The sequence below is a fragment of the Botrytis sinoallii genome, assembly GCF_014898435.1.
Source record: "Botrytis sinoallii strain Bc 23 chromosome Unknown BSIN_025, whole genome shotgun sequence".
Lineage (NCBI taxonomy): Eukaryota > Fungi > Ascomycota > Leotiomycetes > Helotiales > Sclerotiniaceae > Botrytis > Botrytis sinoallii.
The window spans coordinates 251,387-265,752 of NW_024066052.1; the positions used below are offsets into that span (position 1 = coordinate 251,387).

The 14,366-nt window shown below is 43.9% G+C and overlaps 2 protein-coding genes across 2 annotated transcripts; both read right to left on the bottom strand.

Moving 5' to 3' along the window:
- Window positions 1–3,872: 3,872 nt before the first annotated feature.
- On the bottom strand, window positions 3,873–9,854 carry EAF02_010399 (uncharacterized protein; the record flags this gene model as incomplete). The annotated part of the gene is made up of 3 exons (XM_038906447.1): window positions 3,873–3,935; window positions 4,012–9,355; window positions 9,403–9,854. 3 exons carry the CDS (start codon window positions 9,852–9,854, stop codon window positions 3,873–3,875), a joined length of 5,859 nt encoding a protein of 1,952 aa, XP_038753711.1.
- Window positions 9,855–11,117: 1,263 nt separating this feature from the next.
- EAF02_010400 (uncharacterized protein) lies at window positions 11,118–12,938 on the bottom strand (the record flags this gene model as incomplete). The annotated part of the gene is made up of 1 exon (XM_038906448.1): window positions 11,118–12,938. One exon carries the CDS (start codon window positions 12,936–12,938, stop codon window positions 11,118–11,120), a length of 1,821 nt encoding a protein of 606 aa, XP_038753712.1.
- Between the last annotated feature and the right edge of the window lie 1,428 nt (window positions 12,939–14,366).

Sequence of the window (14,366 nt, forward strand, 5' to 3'; positions counted from 1 at the left end):
TCCACATATGATTTATTGGAAGCGTCTGGGTACACCTGATAGGAGGGTCATTCGTCGCCTTGTTTCTGAATGCTACTTTTCCAAGCTTATACGAACTTTCCTGACTTGCCAGTATCATCTTCTCGAGTAGCGTCAAAGCATAGCTGCGATGTGTTACGAAGTATTAATGACAACACGACAAGAACGCTCGCCTTGCATTTACCATTGGATTGATAATTCATGCCTTCTGATACACTACATTAAATATTGATCAGATATACTTGAGTATGTCAACAATGCTATATTGGGACACACGATGTATATGTCAGTAATCATTAGTGTGAACAATGCAATATCACCGTCTCTATGATCTGCATGCAATAAAACCCCCCTGAATTTATCTTGATCGTTCTGCCGAGACCCAGGAAATCAGCATCGTCAGCGCGGAAGCACATACTGACTCATATGCATACAAGAGCTATTGCAAACACTATTACTGTGGGGGTTCTCTTGCACGTATTGCTCAAACATGTCTATTAATGGATGGCTTGCACCTTTTCCGATTCGTCTTTCTTCCACCAAATGGATGCCGCCACGATATCTCCCAAGCGGTTTGCATGAATCCACAGTGTCTGAGAATGTATGCGTAGTGCATGGCAGCCTTTTTCTTGACAGGCCGGCTCATGCCGGATCGTCCCTACTATATCTCTCTTATGGATTTCTTGAGCTGTTCCAGTCTCAATATCTTCAACGAAAAAAGCTAGTCCTAACTGGGTATCTTTCTGAACTCTAAAAGTACTCAATTATAGCAAATTATGTAAATCCAAACTCTAAATCCACACTTGGATACCTAGCTCAACATGTGGCAATGGTTTCCTGTGGTTCTCAAATGTACGATGAAATATTACGAAATATGATACGTTGGGCCGATACAGATTTGTTCCGACGATTCGAAGCCCCCCTGAGTTTCTTTTCTAAAATAAGAACAGCGCCACCAAACTCAAAATCAAAGTGAAAATCCCAAAGTTAAGATACCATACAAAACCAATTCCCAAAAGTCAATACCCCCATGCCAGAAACAAAGACAAGAATAGAAACAAGAATTCCAGCGACCAAGAAACCAGAAAGTGATGTCCCCCATGCCAAAAAAGCAACACACTTTTGACGTCCGACTCAGAAAATCCATTGTGACTTTCCAATGCCGTTTTCAAGATTCAGCAAAAGCAAGACAGGATAGTCACTTATCGTATGATGATTCACGCGAGATGACTAAAGACCGGAGAACCCGAGAGGAAAAAATAGATTGAGATTGAAATGGAAATGGAAATTTCCACCTGGTGTCGAAATCACAATTGTGATTTTATGATTCATGTACTCGGCACCGATACTTTACGGGATTGCCAGCCCCAGACCGGACCAGGTATGGGGAATTGAATGGATGTTTAATTTTGTGGAAGTGTGTGTATGTTTATTTGTAATGAGCGATGCAATGTGTACATGAGTCATTATTGTGATATGAGTGTTATGTATCGTTAGTATTGTTAGTATTGTTATGTGCAGAACTAGGTAGGTATAGAAAACAAGAAAAAATGTCTCCACCCCCTCCCTCGCTCCCTAGCCATCTCCACCAAATCCAATATTTCCAACGTCCTCGCGGATGATCATTAATCTGCATCAGTACCAGATTCAATCCCAAATTCAATCCCAATACCAGAATCAATACCAAAATCAATAAAAAATAACCTTCTCCTCCCTAAACTCCGCACGCACAGCCCCACCCTTTCCCTCCGTAGATTACCAACGCAGACCCGCTTTCTTCCCATTCCCATTCCCATCTCCCCGATCATCGAAGCGAGGGAAGAAGAAGAAAAAAAGAACCTTACCAACCAAAACCCTCCATCCTCAAACATCGCACGTACGTGCCCTTGCCCTTCCCTCCTCTCGTACACACACCCGTCCCTTACGAGAAAGAGGGAGGGGCCCAAGATTATGCAGCGAGATAAGTTAATCCCCCGAGGATCCATCCGATCCACCGGGATGAGGGTTCTCGAAGACGCGGAAGGGAAATGGGTGGGATTGCTGGGTTTGGTGAACCCATGTTTCTCGGTACCAGAAAGTGCGGGATTTGGGTACCCAGCCGTTTGGGGGATCCACAGTTGGTGGGTTTTTGCTTCTTCTTTCGTTTCTTCTTTTCTTTGGGGATAGGGGATCGGAGGGGGGAGATTAGATTGGAAGGGTGGGAGAAGGGAATGGAAGGGGAGGGAAGGGGAGGTTTTTTGGGTGTGGATTCGCGGATTTCCGGTTTGGGTTGGGTTTGGATGGGATGGGCTGGGCTGGGCTGGGCTGGGCTGAGCGATGGATAACGAGTGTGGGACTTGTGATATTAGAGCGGGGATGGGACGTGGGGGCATGGGAATTGGGATTTGAGAAGATGCCGTTTTGGGCACGAGGGTTGAGTGGGAGGTTGAAGAAGGAAGGGGAAGAGAGATGGGATTGTTGATTGAGTTGGGCGGTGTATGTGTGTAGATAGGATACAGTATCTCACCACATGACATTGGTTTGCAAAGAAGAAATGTGAAGAATGCTACTGGAATGTTTTCGATCTTGTGAGTTTGTAAGATGGCTTGATGAGATAGGAAGGAGGGAAGAGGTGAGATTTTGATTGTTTTTATGCCCAGTTACTCGAATATAGTAGGGAGACAGAATGGAAGTTTTGAGGGAGAGAGAAGGGAGATATTCTTCAATATAGAAGATGCATACAAAGGCTGCATATAAATACCTACCTGCCTATAGTAAGAAAACATACAAAGACGAAGAAATCAAAAGCTAGAAAATTCCAAATCTCACATCTCTTTTCCTCCACCAAATATCCTCTCAGAGAGATACCAATAGTCTAATACATCCATCTGCATTCGTCCGAATATTCCGAATTCAATCCCAAAACTCTTTCCCCCCTTCGCTGTCTGAATTGTGAGCATCTACTTCGAGTTTGAGTCGAAATACGTACATGTGTATACAGATTCTCCAACATCCCTTTCAATATTCCTCCTTAACAATACTTAAATTGTATATGCAACATGGCAGAAACACAACCATTCCTCCCCTAAAGCAACACAAAAATCAGAACAAACACACAAAATCCCTCACACTCCAATTAACCACCTACCTTACGTTCCACATACTTAAATCTCACATCGCGGTTCATCCCACCTCCACAAGAGCCCATAAACCCATCAGATACCTACTCTATCTATCCTGCCCCTAGGGATTTCAGTTCCACGCTGCAAATATCTAGTCCAATTCGTATGGAAGATTCTCAGAGATGTCCAACATACTATATCATACTCTCACAACCTACCCCCTCAAGCAACATGAATAGCACAAACCCAACACTAGACTCATCATTCACCCCAACTCTCACAATCTTCATATTCATGTCAAACGACTCATACAAACTAGGTTGTATTCCCTAAAGTCTACGCTACCAAATGCAATGCGACATCAATGCTCAGCACAGACAGATACCCATAACCACAAAATCATCAATGGTATCAACGACTCTTATTTATTCATCATATTTCATGCCATAACACATTGTATCCCTTTCCGTCCCATTCTCAACGTTTTGACGTCTCAATATCCTATTTTACATTCGTGATTTTAGTCCTAGCCCAAGCAAGCGAAAAGAGTCAACCTATACCATGTGTATCTTCTTGTTTATATCATAGCTCGAGTCGAGAACATACTTTGAGGGGTATACTAGTAATTTAACCGAGTGAAAAGAGAACTCCCATTCATGTTATCATCAACCATGCTCTCCAAAACCATTTGACATAGATCTCAATTACCATCGTAAGCTCTACCCGAAGTATCGTGCCACCACGACGTGTGCCTTATGCAAAATAGGATTTCCAGAGCACGCCTTCTAAATCCTCCAACTGTTCGGGTGTGAAATACTGTTGTGAACGATTAGTTGTATGCTTTAAAAAAAAAAAGTGTAGTGCAGAAGACAAAAGAGTGACAGGAACATACCTTCTGATCCGTTACCCAAGTATCCTGCCGAGTTTTCTTGAAATCTGCCAACACGCTCTTCACAGTCTTTCCAATTGCACCAGCATCATTTGCAGCCCTACTTGCCAAAGTAGCCAATACCTCTGGCATCCATTCGGGTGGTGGTGTTGCATATGGGAATGCGTTAACCAAGGCACCCAATCCGAGAACAGCGGCATGTCTTTTAATAATCTGAGCATTTGAGTTTACTGGTGTGCTTACACCTTGTACTTTCTTTGGCATAGGATTCTTCTTGAGAGCTTGTGTAAATTTGATGCGCAAAGTAGATAGAATATTGTTGCGAAGAACGATGGGTGAGCATCGAATCATGCCGGCAAGTGTAGTAGATGCACCAAGGCGGACTTCGAGTTGTGGGTCCTCAAGCATCTCGGCAACGGCTGTGAAGAGAGCTTGTTGCTCGGCGGGTCGGATGAGGAATATGCGACGGAAATAGATTACTTGCATGTTGATCAAAGTTCGTAAACGTTGATGCCATGATGTGGATACCTTGCCAATACGGATGAGGGCCGAGATAAACTCACCATCTTCACCAGCACGGAACGGGATATTGGGAAGGTGGCGATATACGTGATAAGCAAGACGTTGGAGTTCTGGATCTTCTTTGACATCCATCATATGTAACAGTTGCTCCATAAATACATTTGGGAAGAAACTAATAAGCTGGGTACATTCGTAAGATTGCAGAGTGGAATCAAGCCATAACAATACAGTTTTGCTACCATTGGTATACGAGGTTGGTGTTTGCTCACCCGGATTTCGCTGACCACGCCAAGCTTCTAGTCGCTTAAAGACGTCTCGGATGGTTGAAGAGAAATCTTCCGTGGGTTCGTAAGGTTTGATACCAATGGAAGAAGCCGACTTGTTCGCCTCTAGAAGAGTATCCACATCTCTGAATGCCTCAAAGTATCTCATACGATATATGGTAGCAGTTGCGCGGCCAATTGCTTCTCTCACAGCTTTATACGGGTGGTCGATGTGGTCCAGGAAATCTCGTAGGATGGGCTCGTCGTTGCGGAAATGCCAACCAGCATCAGAGATAGCAACATCCAAGAGCTGAATCTTGGAACTATCCTTAAAGGCTGCATTGGAGGTAATATCTAACCGGAATGAAACAAGGAAATCAAAAAGTTCTCTTGATGACCTGGGGTCTCTTCCACCGATAACCATATGAAGACCGGTGACCCAGTAAGTCAAATTTTCTGGTGTCAACCCTTCGGAGAAGACATTTAACATGATAGGTAAACAGAAAGCCCAAACCTCATCACGTTTCTTGTTCGGAAAGTCATATGTGGAAAGCATAAGCCCAGCCACGATCTCTGCTGTTGCACGATGCTGATGTTTGTCACTACCATCTTCGTATACTTTTCTTACCTCTTCTTTGATATCATCAAAGTTGGCTGAAGTGAGTCCGGAATGCATCAACTCGAACGTTTGAACTAGTAAAGTTGTGTTCTGCACTCGGAATCGATCTGCAGAGGTGTCTCTTGGTTCTTGCTTCATGTACATGAAGAACTTTTGATACCAGTCTAAAGTCAACAGAGATCCAATCTGCTTTCTCGCCGAAATTTCTAGCTCATCGAAATCCGTGAATTCTATAGGATCTGCTCGCATGGCATAAAAGCTCTTACCCCAGACAAGCCATCCGGGCCAATCGCGATCCAAGTAATATTCTGGCTGTCCAGGCTCGGCGAAGGAGTCCAAGAACTTCTTGGTCCACTTGGGGTCTTTATTATCCACGGAAATCTCGAGCTTGTTAGGCTGGCGTTCCTCTTCGCGAATATACTTCTCGAAGCTATGGCCATAAATAGCACGAGTTTCAATGTGATTCAGGATGCGAGTCATGAATTCAGTATGAGCTGCTCGAAGCCCGGGATGTTCAGTGACGGCTCCTAACGTAGCGAGCTCAATCATTTCAGGCGGTGCAAGTGTTTGCACTCGGAGACCCAAATTGTTGATGAATAAAGTACAACGCCCGGCAAGCTTCCAGTGAGCAGTTTTTGCAAATTCAGTAAGCTCCACTGCTAACTTCCACTTCTTTTCTTCCACTCTAACACGTCGTCCAATAATGAAGTCGTTCCTGGTCTTAATAGTGGAGTGGCAATCTTCTTGTGGTTCTATTTCTTGAATAAGAGCTTGGTCGAGGACAACAAGGGTCTCCATTCTTCTGCCAAATTCAATCAATCCTCCGTACATGGCAGTATTACCTACCTTTTGAATAGAGGGTTTATCGACAGATCCAGACTTAATGTATAGATCAATCAGCTCTGGCGCAAACCGCCAATCTTTGGAGATTGTTTTCGTAAGGCTACCAAATAATAACGTATAAAGACACCCCTTGATCCGGTCAAAATCATTTGTTTCCAAAGCTGTTCTAAAGGCACTTAGTAACTGGGGTACAACTAGGGGTCGACCGCCAATAACGCTCTTCAAAGCTGACTCCATAGCTTGCTGAGCCGTGACTCGAACTTCGGCATACTGGGAGATGGCTGATGTTGCTAGATTCAAAAGAAGTTCCTTATCAAGATCCGACTTCTGTCGTGCCGATGCGTTGTGTTTAGAACGCTGTAGGTGATAGCTTCCAGCGCGCTTTATCAACAAGGGTCTTGGATATACCTTCCTAAGCCCAGTAACTTTGAAAGACCGAATCTCTGAGAGGTAGATTTTGTTCATTCGTTCCAAGGTATGAGCAGACTTCTCATTGCCAACATCTGTGATCCATGATTTGTATGCCAAATAAAGCGCGGTGAAACAAGGAACATCATCTTCTTGATATGTCATCAGAAAGTTGTGCATCTTGCAATATAGGTGGCCAACATCTTCGCGAAGTTTGTGTATACGAACATACGCTGGGCTGTCTTTCTCCAAAAGGTATCCTGCACGATAATGGAATTGAGGTCTGGTTTCCTCATCTTCGGAAGCTTCCGCTAAAGGATCATCATCACCTTCCATGGGGTTATCTCCATTCATAGCGATGTCGTTGTCTGAATCAAACTCCCCATGTAAATTCCCGGAGGCTGCTTTGGGATCGAATAGGACAGAAACACCGGACATCATCAACCGAATATGCGTGAGAGCTCTTTCAACTTCATCTGACCACTCTTTGTTCTTACCCTTACGTGAAACGGCTGGAGAATCGCTGGTTAAATTGTCAAGCTTCTCGATCGAGGTCTTTACTTGAGACTCAAATATTTCAACGGCAAGGCCGATCTCATCGGAGGAAGGCACATGCCATTTTATCGTTAATTCGGATGGTTTAGTGTTGCGACCCCAATCGCTGACATCAAGACCTCTCTCAAAAACTTCTGGTTCATATAGGGCAGTATCAACAGGATAGATTGTGGTGAGATTGAGCAAAAGGTGATGAATAAAATTAGAGACATGAGTTGTGGCGAGGCCGTAGCATTTTTCTTGCATGTAAAGAGCTATATCAAAAAGTTCTTTCTTATATGGCATGACTGCATCTCCGACATGAACAACAATCATGCTAAGCATACTCAAATGCCAAACTAAAGCTCGATCGCGAGGCAATACGTCAGAACCACCACTCCTGTTGGATGCAGCATCATTGAAATCAATCTCGTTTCGGATACCAACAACAAGCATCGGCAAAAGCAGCTTTATTGTCCTCTCTGGATTAGCCTTGCACATTGAATTGACGATAAATGCCATTGCATCTCTAGCCTGGTGGACAACGTGGCTATTAATGAAAGCTGCCATTTTCTCCAATGCCATGTCGAAGAGATCAGGTGACAAGGAACAAAACAAAGGTGTGAGAGCGCTAGGTAAAACATTGACCACGTTCTCTTCCGGAGCTCCGGTTCGCAGCCGATTTTGTTCAGGTAAATTCTCTAATAAGGTAAATACTTTCCCGAGCAGAGCTAAGACGAACTCGCCAAAGCCTGCGGTGGAAGATCGCAAGATATTGGCTTCGTCCTCATCACTAAGCTCCGTGTCATAGTCAATCTCCACCTTTGGGCCATCTCGTTCCAGTCGTTCCATCTCGCCCTGTACCCATTGAATGGCAAGGGATGTGTCATGGATACCATCGTGATTTTTTGTGAGATCCGTAAATGGTATACTAAATGCCACAGCCTGTATAAAATTCAAAGTATATTGGGTTTTGGACAAGTCGTTGGCATCAATACCAGGCAAAGCTAGAGCTAGCAACGCTGTAATATGACAACGATATCCCTTATGTTTTGACATAACATTGGCGAGCATTTGAAGACTACAAAGAGATGAAGAGGTTCGATGGACCTCAACCAAACCTTGAAGTGAAGGGTAAAATCTTTGCATTGCTCCTGGCAAGATTAAGTTTGGTTCAAGATTTGCTAAACCTTGAAGTGCAACAAAATAATAATTGAGAATCTTTGATCTTTTGGAAAAGATTCCCATGAAAACTACGTCTTTAAGAATGAGGACGAATCTCTTCTTTAATTCAGGAGTAATGCGTCGCGCGGGTGGTGTGTCCATTTCGCCACTCTGTTCCCGATTCCAACGCAAGAGGAAGAAATCAACGAGATGGAAGACGGTCTGTGATAATATATCTGCCCAGTTTCCGTTGTTCGACGGATGAAAAAAGGTATCGATGGATTGTATCAACCCCTCAAGATTTGACAGAATAGAATTTTCGCTGTTTAGAGATAATGGCGACAGAGACATAACTATCCATCGTGCAATTGTATATCCGACGGGTGTTCGCTTCTTGTCTGTTTCAAGATATACCCCAAGGCCGGAAGCCATGTCGACCATTGGACTATATGGAGTGGTAGCTTGTCCAACGGGTATCTCGGTCAACCGCAAAATTGCCGTAAATATAAGATCGGATTGTTCCTTTGTGAATATACCATGTTCAGAGAAGTTAACATGTTCGTTAGCTATAGAATCTCGGGCAAGCCTCGAAAACATGTCTAAAAATGTCACGTCAAAGATCTTAGAGCGGTTGACAAGTGACCAAAGATGAAAAAGCGTAGGCAAGTAATCTTGTGGCTGTTGAAGTGAGCCCGATTCATTCAATGATGGCTGAGTTGGCATCATCATGTTCAGAGCTCCAAGGGTAATGAATGCGTATGAACAATCCGAGGTACTAAAATATGGTAGAATCTCCTCGAACATAGCCTTTCTTTCACCGGGATCAAAAAACTGCGATGCATAAGCTGCAAGGCTCGCAACGTTCTTGTGGCTTCGCTTTCGGCTACCCTGATGCGCCGCCATTTCATGGGGAAGAACGAGACCTTTGATTTCTCTCCAAAGTGGTCTCCAATCAAGAATAAGATCTGCTCCGGGTTTGAGGTGATGCTTTTTTCTAATTAATCATTAGTTGTGCACAACAATGAAGACGATGCAACATACCTAGTCAAAAGGAATCTAAACATGCTCTCGAATCTTTCTCCATTGCTCAAGTCCAAGCCTGGGGCCAACGACAGCATGTAATAGAGCTTAACAAGCTTCACACGCAACGCACGAGTAATGTCGAATTTCAGACTTAGCCATGCTCTTAGCTCTCTTGTCCAGTGTACAGCACCGGGTGCAATATCTTCGGCCTTGAGAGCAATATAAAGCTGCTTGATAATTTCTGCCAGCGCCACATTACGTTCGGTCTCCTCCTCGACTTTATATGGTAATAGTTTGAAGTAGGGAAATGTTCTGGGCCTGTATCGTTTCTCCCTGTCGGTATCGATTCCGTTGGCCCCAAACCCGAGACCTGGCGAAGTTGCACGCGAAATCGTATCGCTCGAACCTCCTTGGAGCATATTCTGTAGGTACTGCGAATGGCTTTTGCCATTTGTGAACCCTTCGTCCATCTTGCAAATCGTTTTATCTGGGAATAACGGCTAAAATTGAGTGATTGGGTATGATAGAGAGAATCTAGTAACTAATTGTTGTCAGTAATCATGAATGGCTTAAGTGAAAGAGCATCGCACAAGTACTTGTACAAAGCAGGCAAGTAGCTTCGTTGATGGGAAGGCGATCTCTCTCGCACACGACTGAATCAGCTTCCAGATAAACCCCAAAGCCGCAGTGTTGAAGTTCCTGAAAGTTATCCAGGAAATAATAGGCCACCAAGAAGCTCTATTCTCATTAAATAATCTGTAATTGATGAAGAGGGGCAAAAGTTGAATTTGAAAGAGTGTATCACAGCATAGAAGTCTTGATAATTATGATGTTGGACAGAGAGGGAACACCAGCCTTGTGCCTCGAGATCCGTGCGCGGGTACCAGAAGCTGTAGACAGGGATTGTTGAAGTGTCCCGTAGGAAGTGAAAGAGTGGTGGTGTTTGGTGTATTTTGTATGTGCTTTCGAATAATAAAGGCGGCAGGTAGGTGGGTAGGTAGGTACTAAAGGTAAGGTCACCGGTACGGGGCGAAAGGAAGCTCTGAATGATTCGGTCTTCGAGTAGTAAATCTTTCTAGAATATGAATGTGAATCTAGAGCCAAACTTCAATGATTCTTATATCAGCCTTGGAACTCTAAACAAAGAGAGAAATCTATAAGTAGTCAATCAGATCAGTCAGTCAGTCATTTAGTCAATCAGTCAGTCACTCAATCAATCCATTCACGAGAATCAATAGAAGTGAATATCAGAGGATATTTATGCAAAAGAGGGAATTTCTTATTAGGCATTTAGCCGTACGTAAGGTTCACATTGAATGTCTAGATAGCTACCTGCTAGCTCGGTTGTAACTTGTAACAAGCCTACGTGATCATTACTGCCTTGAAGGAATTCTAAAAGCAAGCATGCTGACTAAACACGAGATGATAACAAACATTGTACTCCAAAGGTTGTGACAAGACGTACGCCTTTTCATTGTTATGGAAAAAATATCTACCTTATCGATAGAGCCTACGAACTACCTATACTATATACTAAAAATACAAGCAAGAGTAGACGGAGGGAGTATCATGTTGTGTTCCCAAGAAAAACGAATATGCCGGAGTGATATCTACCAACGCCAAGCCAAATACACATCCAATGTGCCTCATATTCCAAAATTTATATATGCCTGAACCCAATGCTTTTTATGATAATAACGCCAGTGTTGATACAAAAGTATTTCCTGATAATGTTACGAGAGGGGGAGACGAGAAGAAGGTCGACGGCGAATACAGTTAATAAACGATTTCCATCGGCTGTTCTTCCGTTTCAAGGGAGGAGGTTTGCCATGGCCATCTTCGCTCTGCCCATCCATGATTTTGTTGCCAGCATTTTGTGTACCTGTACTCGGAATCATGTGAGCAGACTGCACTCTTCGATGAGGAGTCTGCGTAGGTGACGCAACGGTATCTAGCCCAGGAGGACAAGAAACGCGGTTCGAGATATCTGTCTTAGCATTTTGACTTTGGCTATTCTCAGGAATTTGAGCTATGCTTTCTCCTTCACTATCGCTGGCAATTGTGTTTATCTTGCGGCTTGCTGCCCTTTGCATGAACGCGGCACCAGTAGATGTGGCTCTCGCTCGCCTTGGTGATGTAATTGTATCCTGTGACGAAGACGCTGTGACGGAATTTGCTTTACCAATATTGCATCTGAGAATCTTTTCCCCAATGGCCCCAAATGCAGATTCCGGTGTGCTTGAGCGAGTGGAAGTAAGAGCAGTAAAAGACGTTGATCGCATTTGATCTGGTATCACTGAAGAGGTTCTACTTCTCCCGTTCATAGAGTCTCTTGAACCTTTATTTTGGCTGAAAGTAGCCATAGCATCATTGTATTTGAAATAAGGAGACCAGCCTTGGCGTAAAGAAACCCATATTCCCGTGACTTGAATCAAGGTCCTCGTGGTCTCGTCCATGAGTTGAGGCATGCGCTCGATAATCGTGTCCATACCGCCATCCTCATCTTCGAGCTCACCAGATACCTCACTCACCGGTGTCGTTGTGGTTTCTGTTCCAGACGGAGGAGATAACGAGGTATAATAATCCGGAATGTCCAATTTTGTTTGAGTAATAGTCGCCATAATTGCGTGGCGGCGTGAATTTGGGTCTATGATACTGAAATTGAATTTGACATCGTTGTTAGGCAAATCGGAAATATTGTGATGATATGCTCTTTTCACCCATCGAATAGTGGTCACCTTTGCTCCTGATTCGTCAAACTTCGTCATTTCATAAGAACCTGTTGGCAGTGGGCATGCTAACCACACAGAACCATCGCCTAAAACTATCTCGGCTTTTCCTTGAGAGCCCCCTTCATCCTTCGGCATTTGGCAAATAACTGCAACAAGATCTCTGTGCGAGAATCCCTCCTCGTCAGAATCTGTATCATCAATGGAGTGATCCGGTGTACAGTAGTCTTCGCTCTTTACAATCATTATGTCATTTGCACCCAATTCACCTTTTCCTCTGAACATTCGAGGAAACCTCTTAGCCAATCTGGAGACAACAACGGTCGAAGGCAGGACATCTAATGTAGGCTTAGGCCTTTTATCAACTGACAATAACTGCAATTGCATTAGCAATTTCGGGCGAATATTCAATAACCGTTGCTTGTGTGTCAAAGTCGGAGCCGGGTGTGCCAAGCTATATGCTGTGCTAGCTTTGGATGATCTCCTGCGCCGTCGACCTCCAATTGTCGACCGACTTCCTTCCGAGTTCGCAATTGATCTGCCATCTTCGCTCATTCTATCCGGTTCAGGCTCTTGGAATCGAACAGTATGCACCTGTTGATGTTCTAATTTGCGAGGTATATATTCGGATAATGCTCTTGAGCGTCGAGTTGATAAAGCCGGTATTGAATCTTCATTAGTTGTAGATAATTCTGGGCCAGGATTTGAGAAAGATGAGCGATTCAGAGGTGATCTTCTAGGCATGAAATCGCTGCGAGGCCGAGCAGGAAGGGTAGAATGTGAATACTCATGGTTGTGCATGCCGGCTGCTGAATGTAGAAGCATATTGATGAGAAGGGACGTCCCAGCAAAGGGACGTCCTCGTGGGCGAAGGTATCCGCGACTGCGAAGTTGCTCTTTTGGAGGACCTGGAAAGTTTCGAGGCTTTGGGGTCGCTATTAGGTTCGACGTTCTCCGTATGCATGGAAGGAGGTATATTCGTAGGGCTGGCAGAGAGAAGGCTATAAAAATGTATGTATGAAGCCAAGAAGGCGGATTGATCTAATGGCTGAAATCAGACGATAACGATACTGCTTGTTTTCAAATTCGCACAGATGTGAGAGCTTGTGGAATAGATTTTATATTGAGAGTGCTTGTGGTCAGACATTCGCTGAAGGCTCAAGATAGGTCTTACAACACCAGAGATCTATTCACATAGTCATCATTGTTCGATATGGTCAGCAAATCCCGCACAGCGGCGTAAAAATTGAAGGGGATAGAATAGAGAGGCAGACAGAGTTCGAATGAAAGAGCTGAGTGTCAGCAACAACGTCTAAGTATGTATGAGTTGGCTGGGAACTAATCTGGTAACCTTGGAGTGTTGACAAACAAAAGAAGGTTCCATCCCTTGGATCAAATAAACTAAATTCGAGTGGAGTTCCAGACGGAAAGACCGGGTTTGGCACTACCTCTTTTGTATGGTTCTGAAAAGCAACAAATAGACGTCAGTAATTTGAAGCAGGCAATCCTTGATCAGGTACTTGAACATCCCTTACAATGATCAGCCGATGCTGCATATAAACACCCGTAACCCTACCTGCCATGCGAATTTGGTCTCCGAGGCTCAGCAAAAGCTCCACCCAGCGTACAATGAATTCCTGGATTTATATCAAACCATCCGTTTGTTTTTTCAACCCTCCGAGCCCTCTCCACACGACTGCATAAAATTTTCACATAGATGCATGCACGATTGGCCTCGATAAGAAGAAAGAGTTTGTCAATGAGAGATGGGTTCGTGGCAGAAAAGAGAGGTCGGTGCAGGGAATTTTTTCGGTTTCCTCGGATTGGGTCCGATATCCGAAATTTCTGTTTCATAGGTACCGGTAGCTGGAGGTGAGAATACCAGAGTACCTATCGTAGGGTAGGTAGGTAATAATTTATATCAACGGAAGACCGGACAACAATCAAACGACGCTTATTACAAGAGTGTCTGTTGTAATAGGAAATAATGTAGAAAATGCATACCTATCTACCAGGCTGTATCTAGGTGAAGTCATTCATTGCGCTCATCCTGAATAGCCTCTACTCATGACAACCTTGGAAATACACGTTTTGTTGTATGACTGTCAAGTGGTCTACAACGTATAATCCTTACCGACTTATGGAAACATTTGCATTTTCCGATGCAGCCCTGATTCGGAATTCTTGAATTTTCACAAGTTTTGCTGCAATTCTCATTAGTTACTTTTTGATCGCAGGGGTCTCAACGACTCG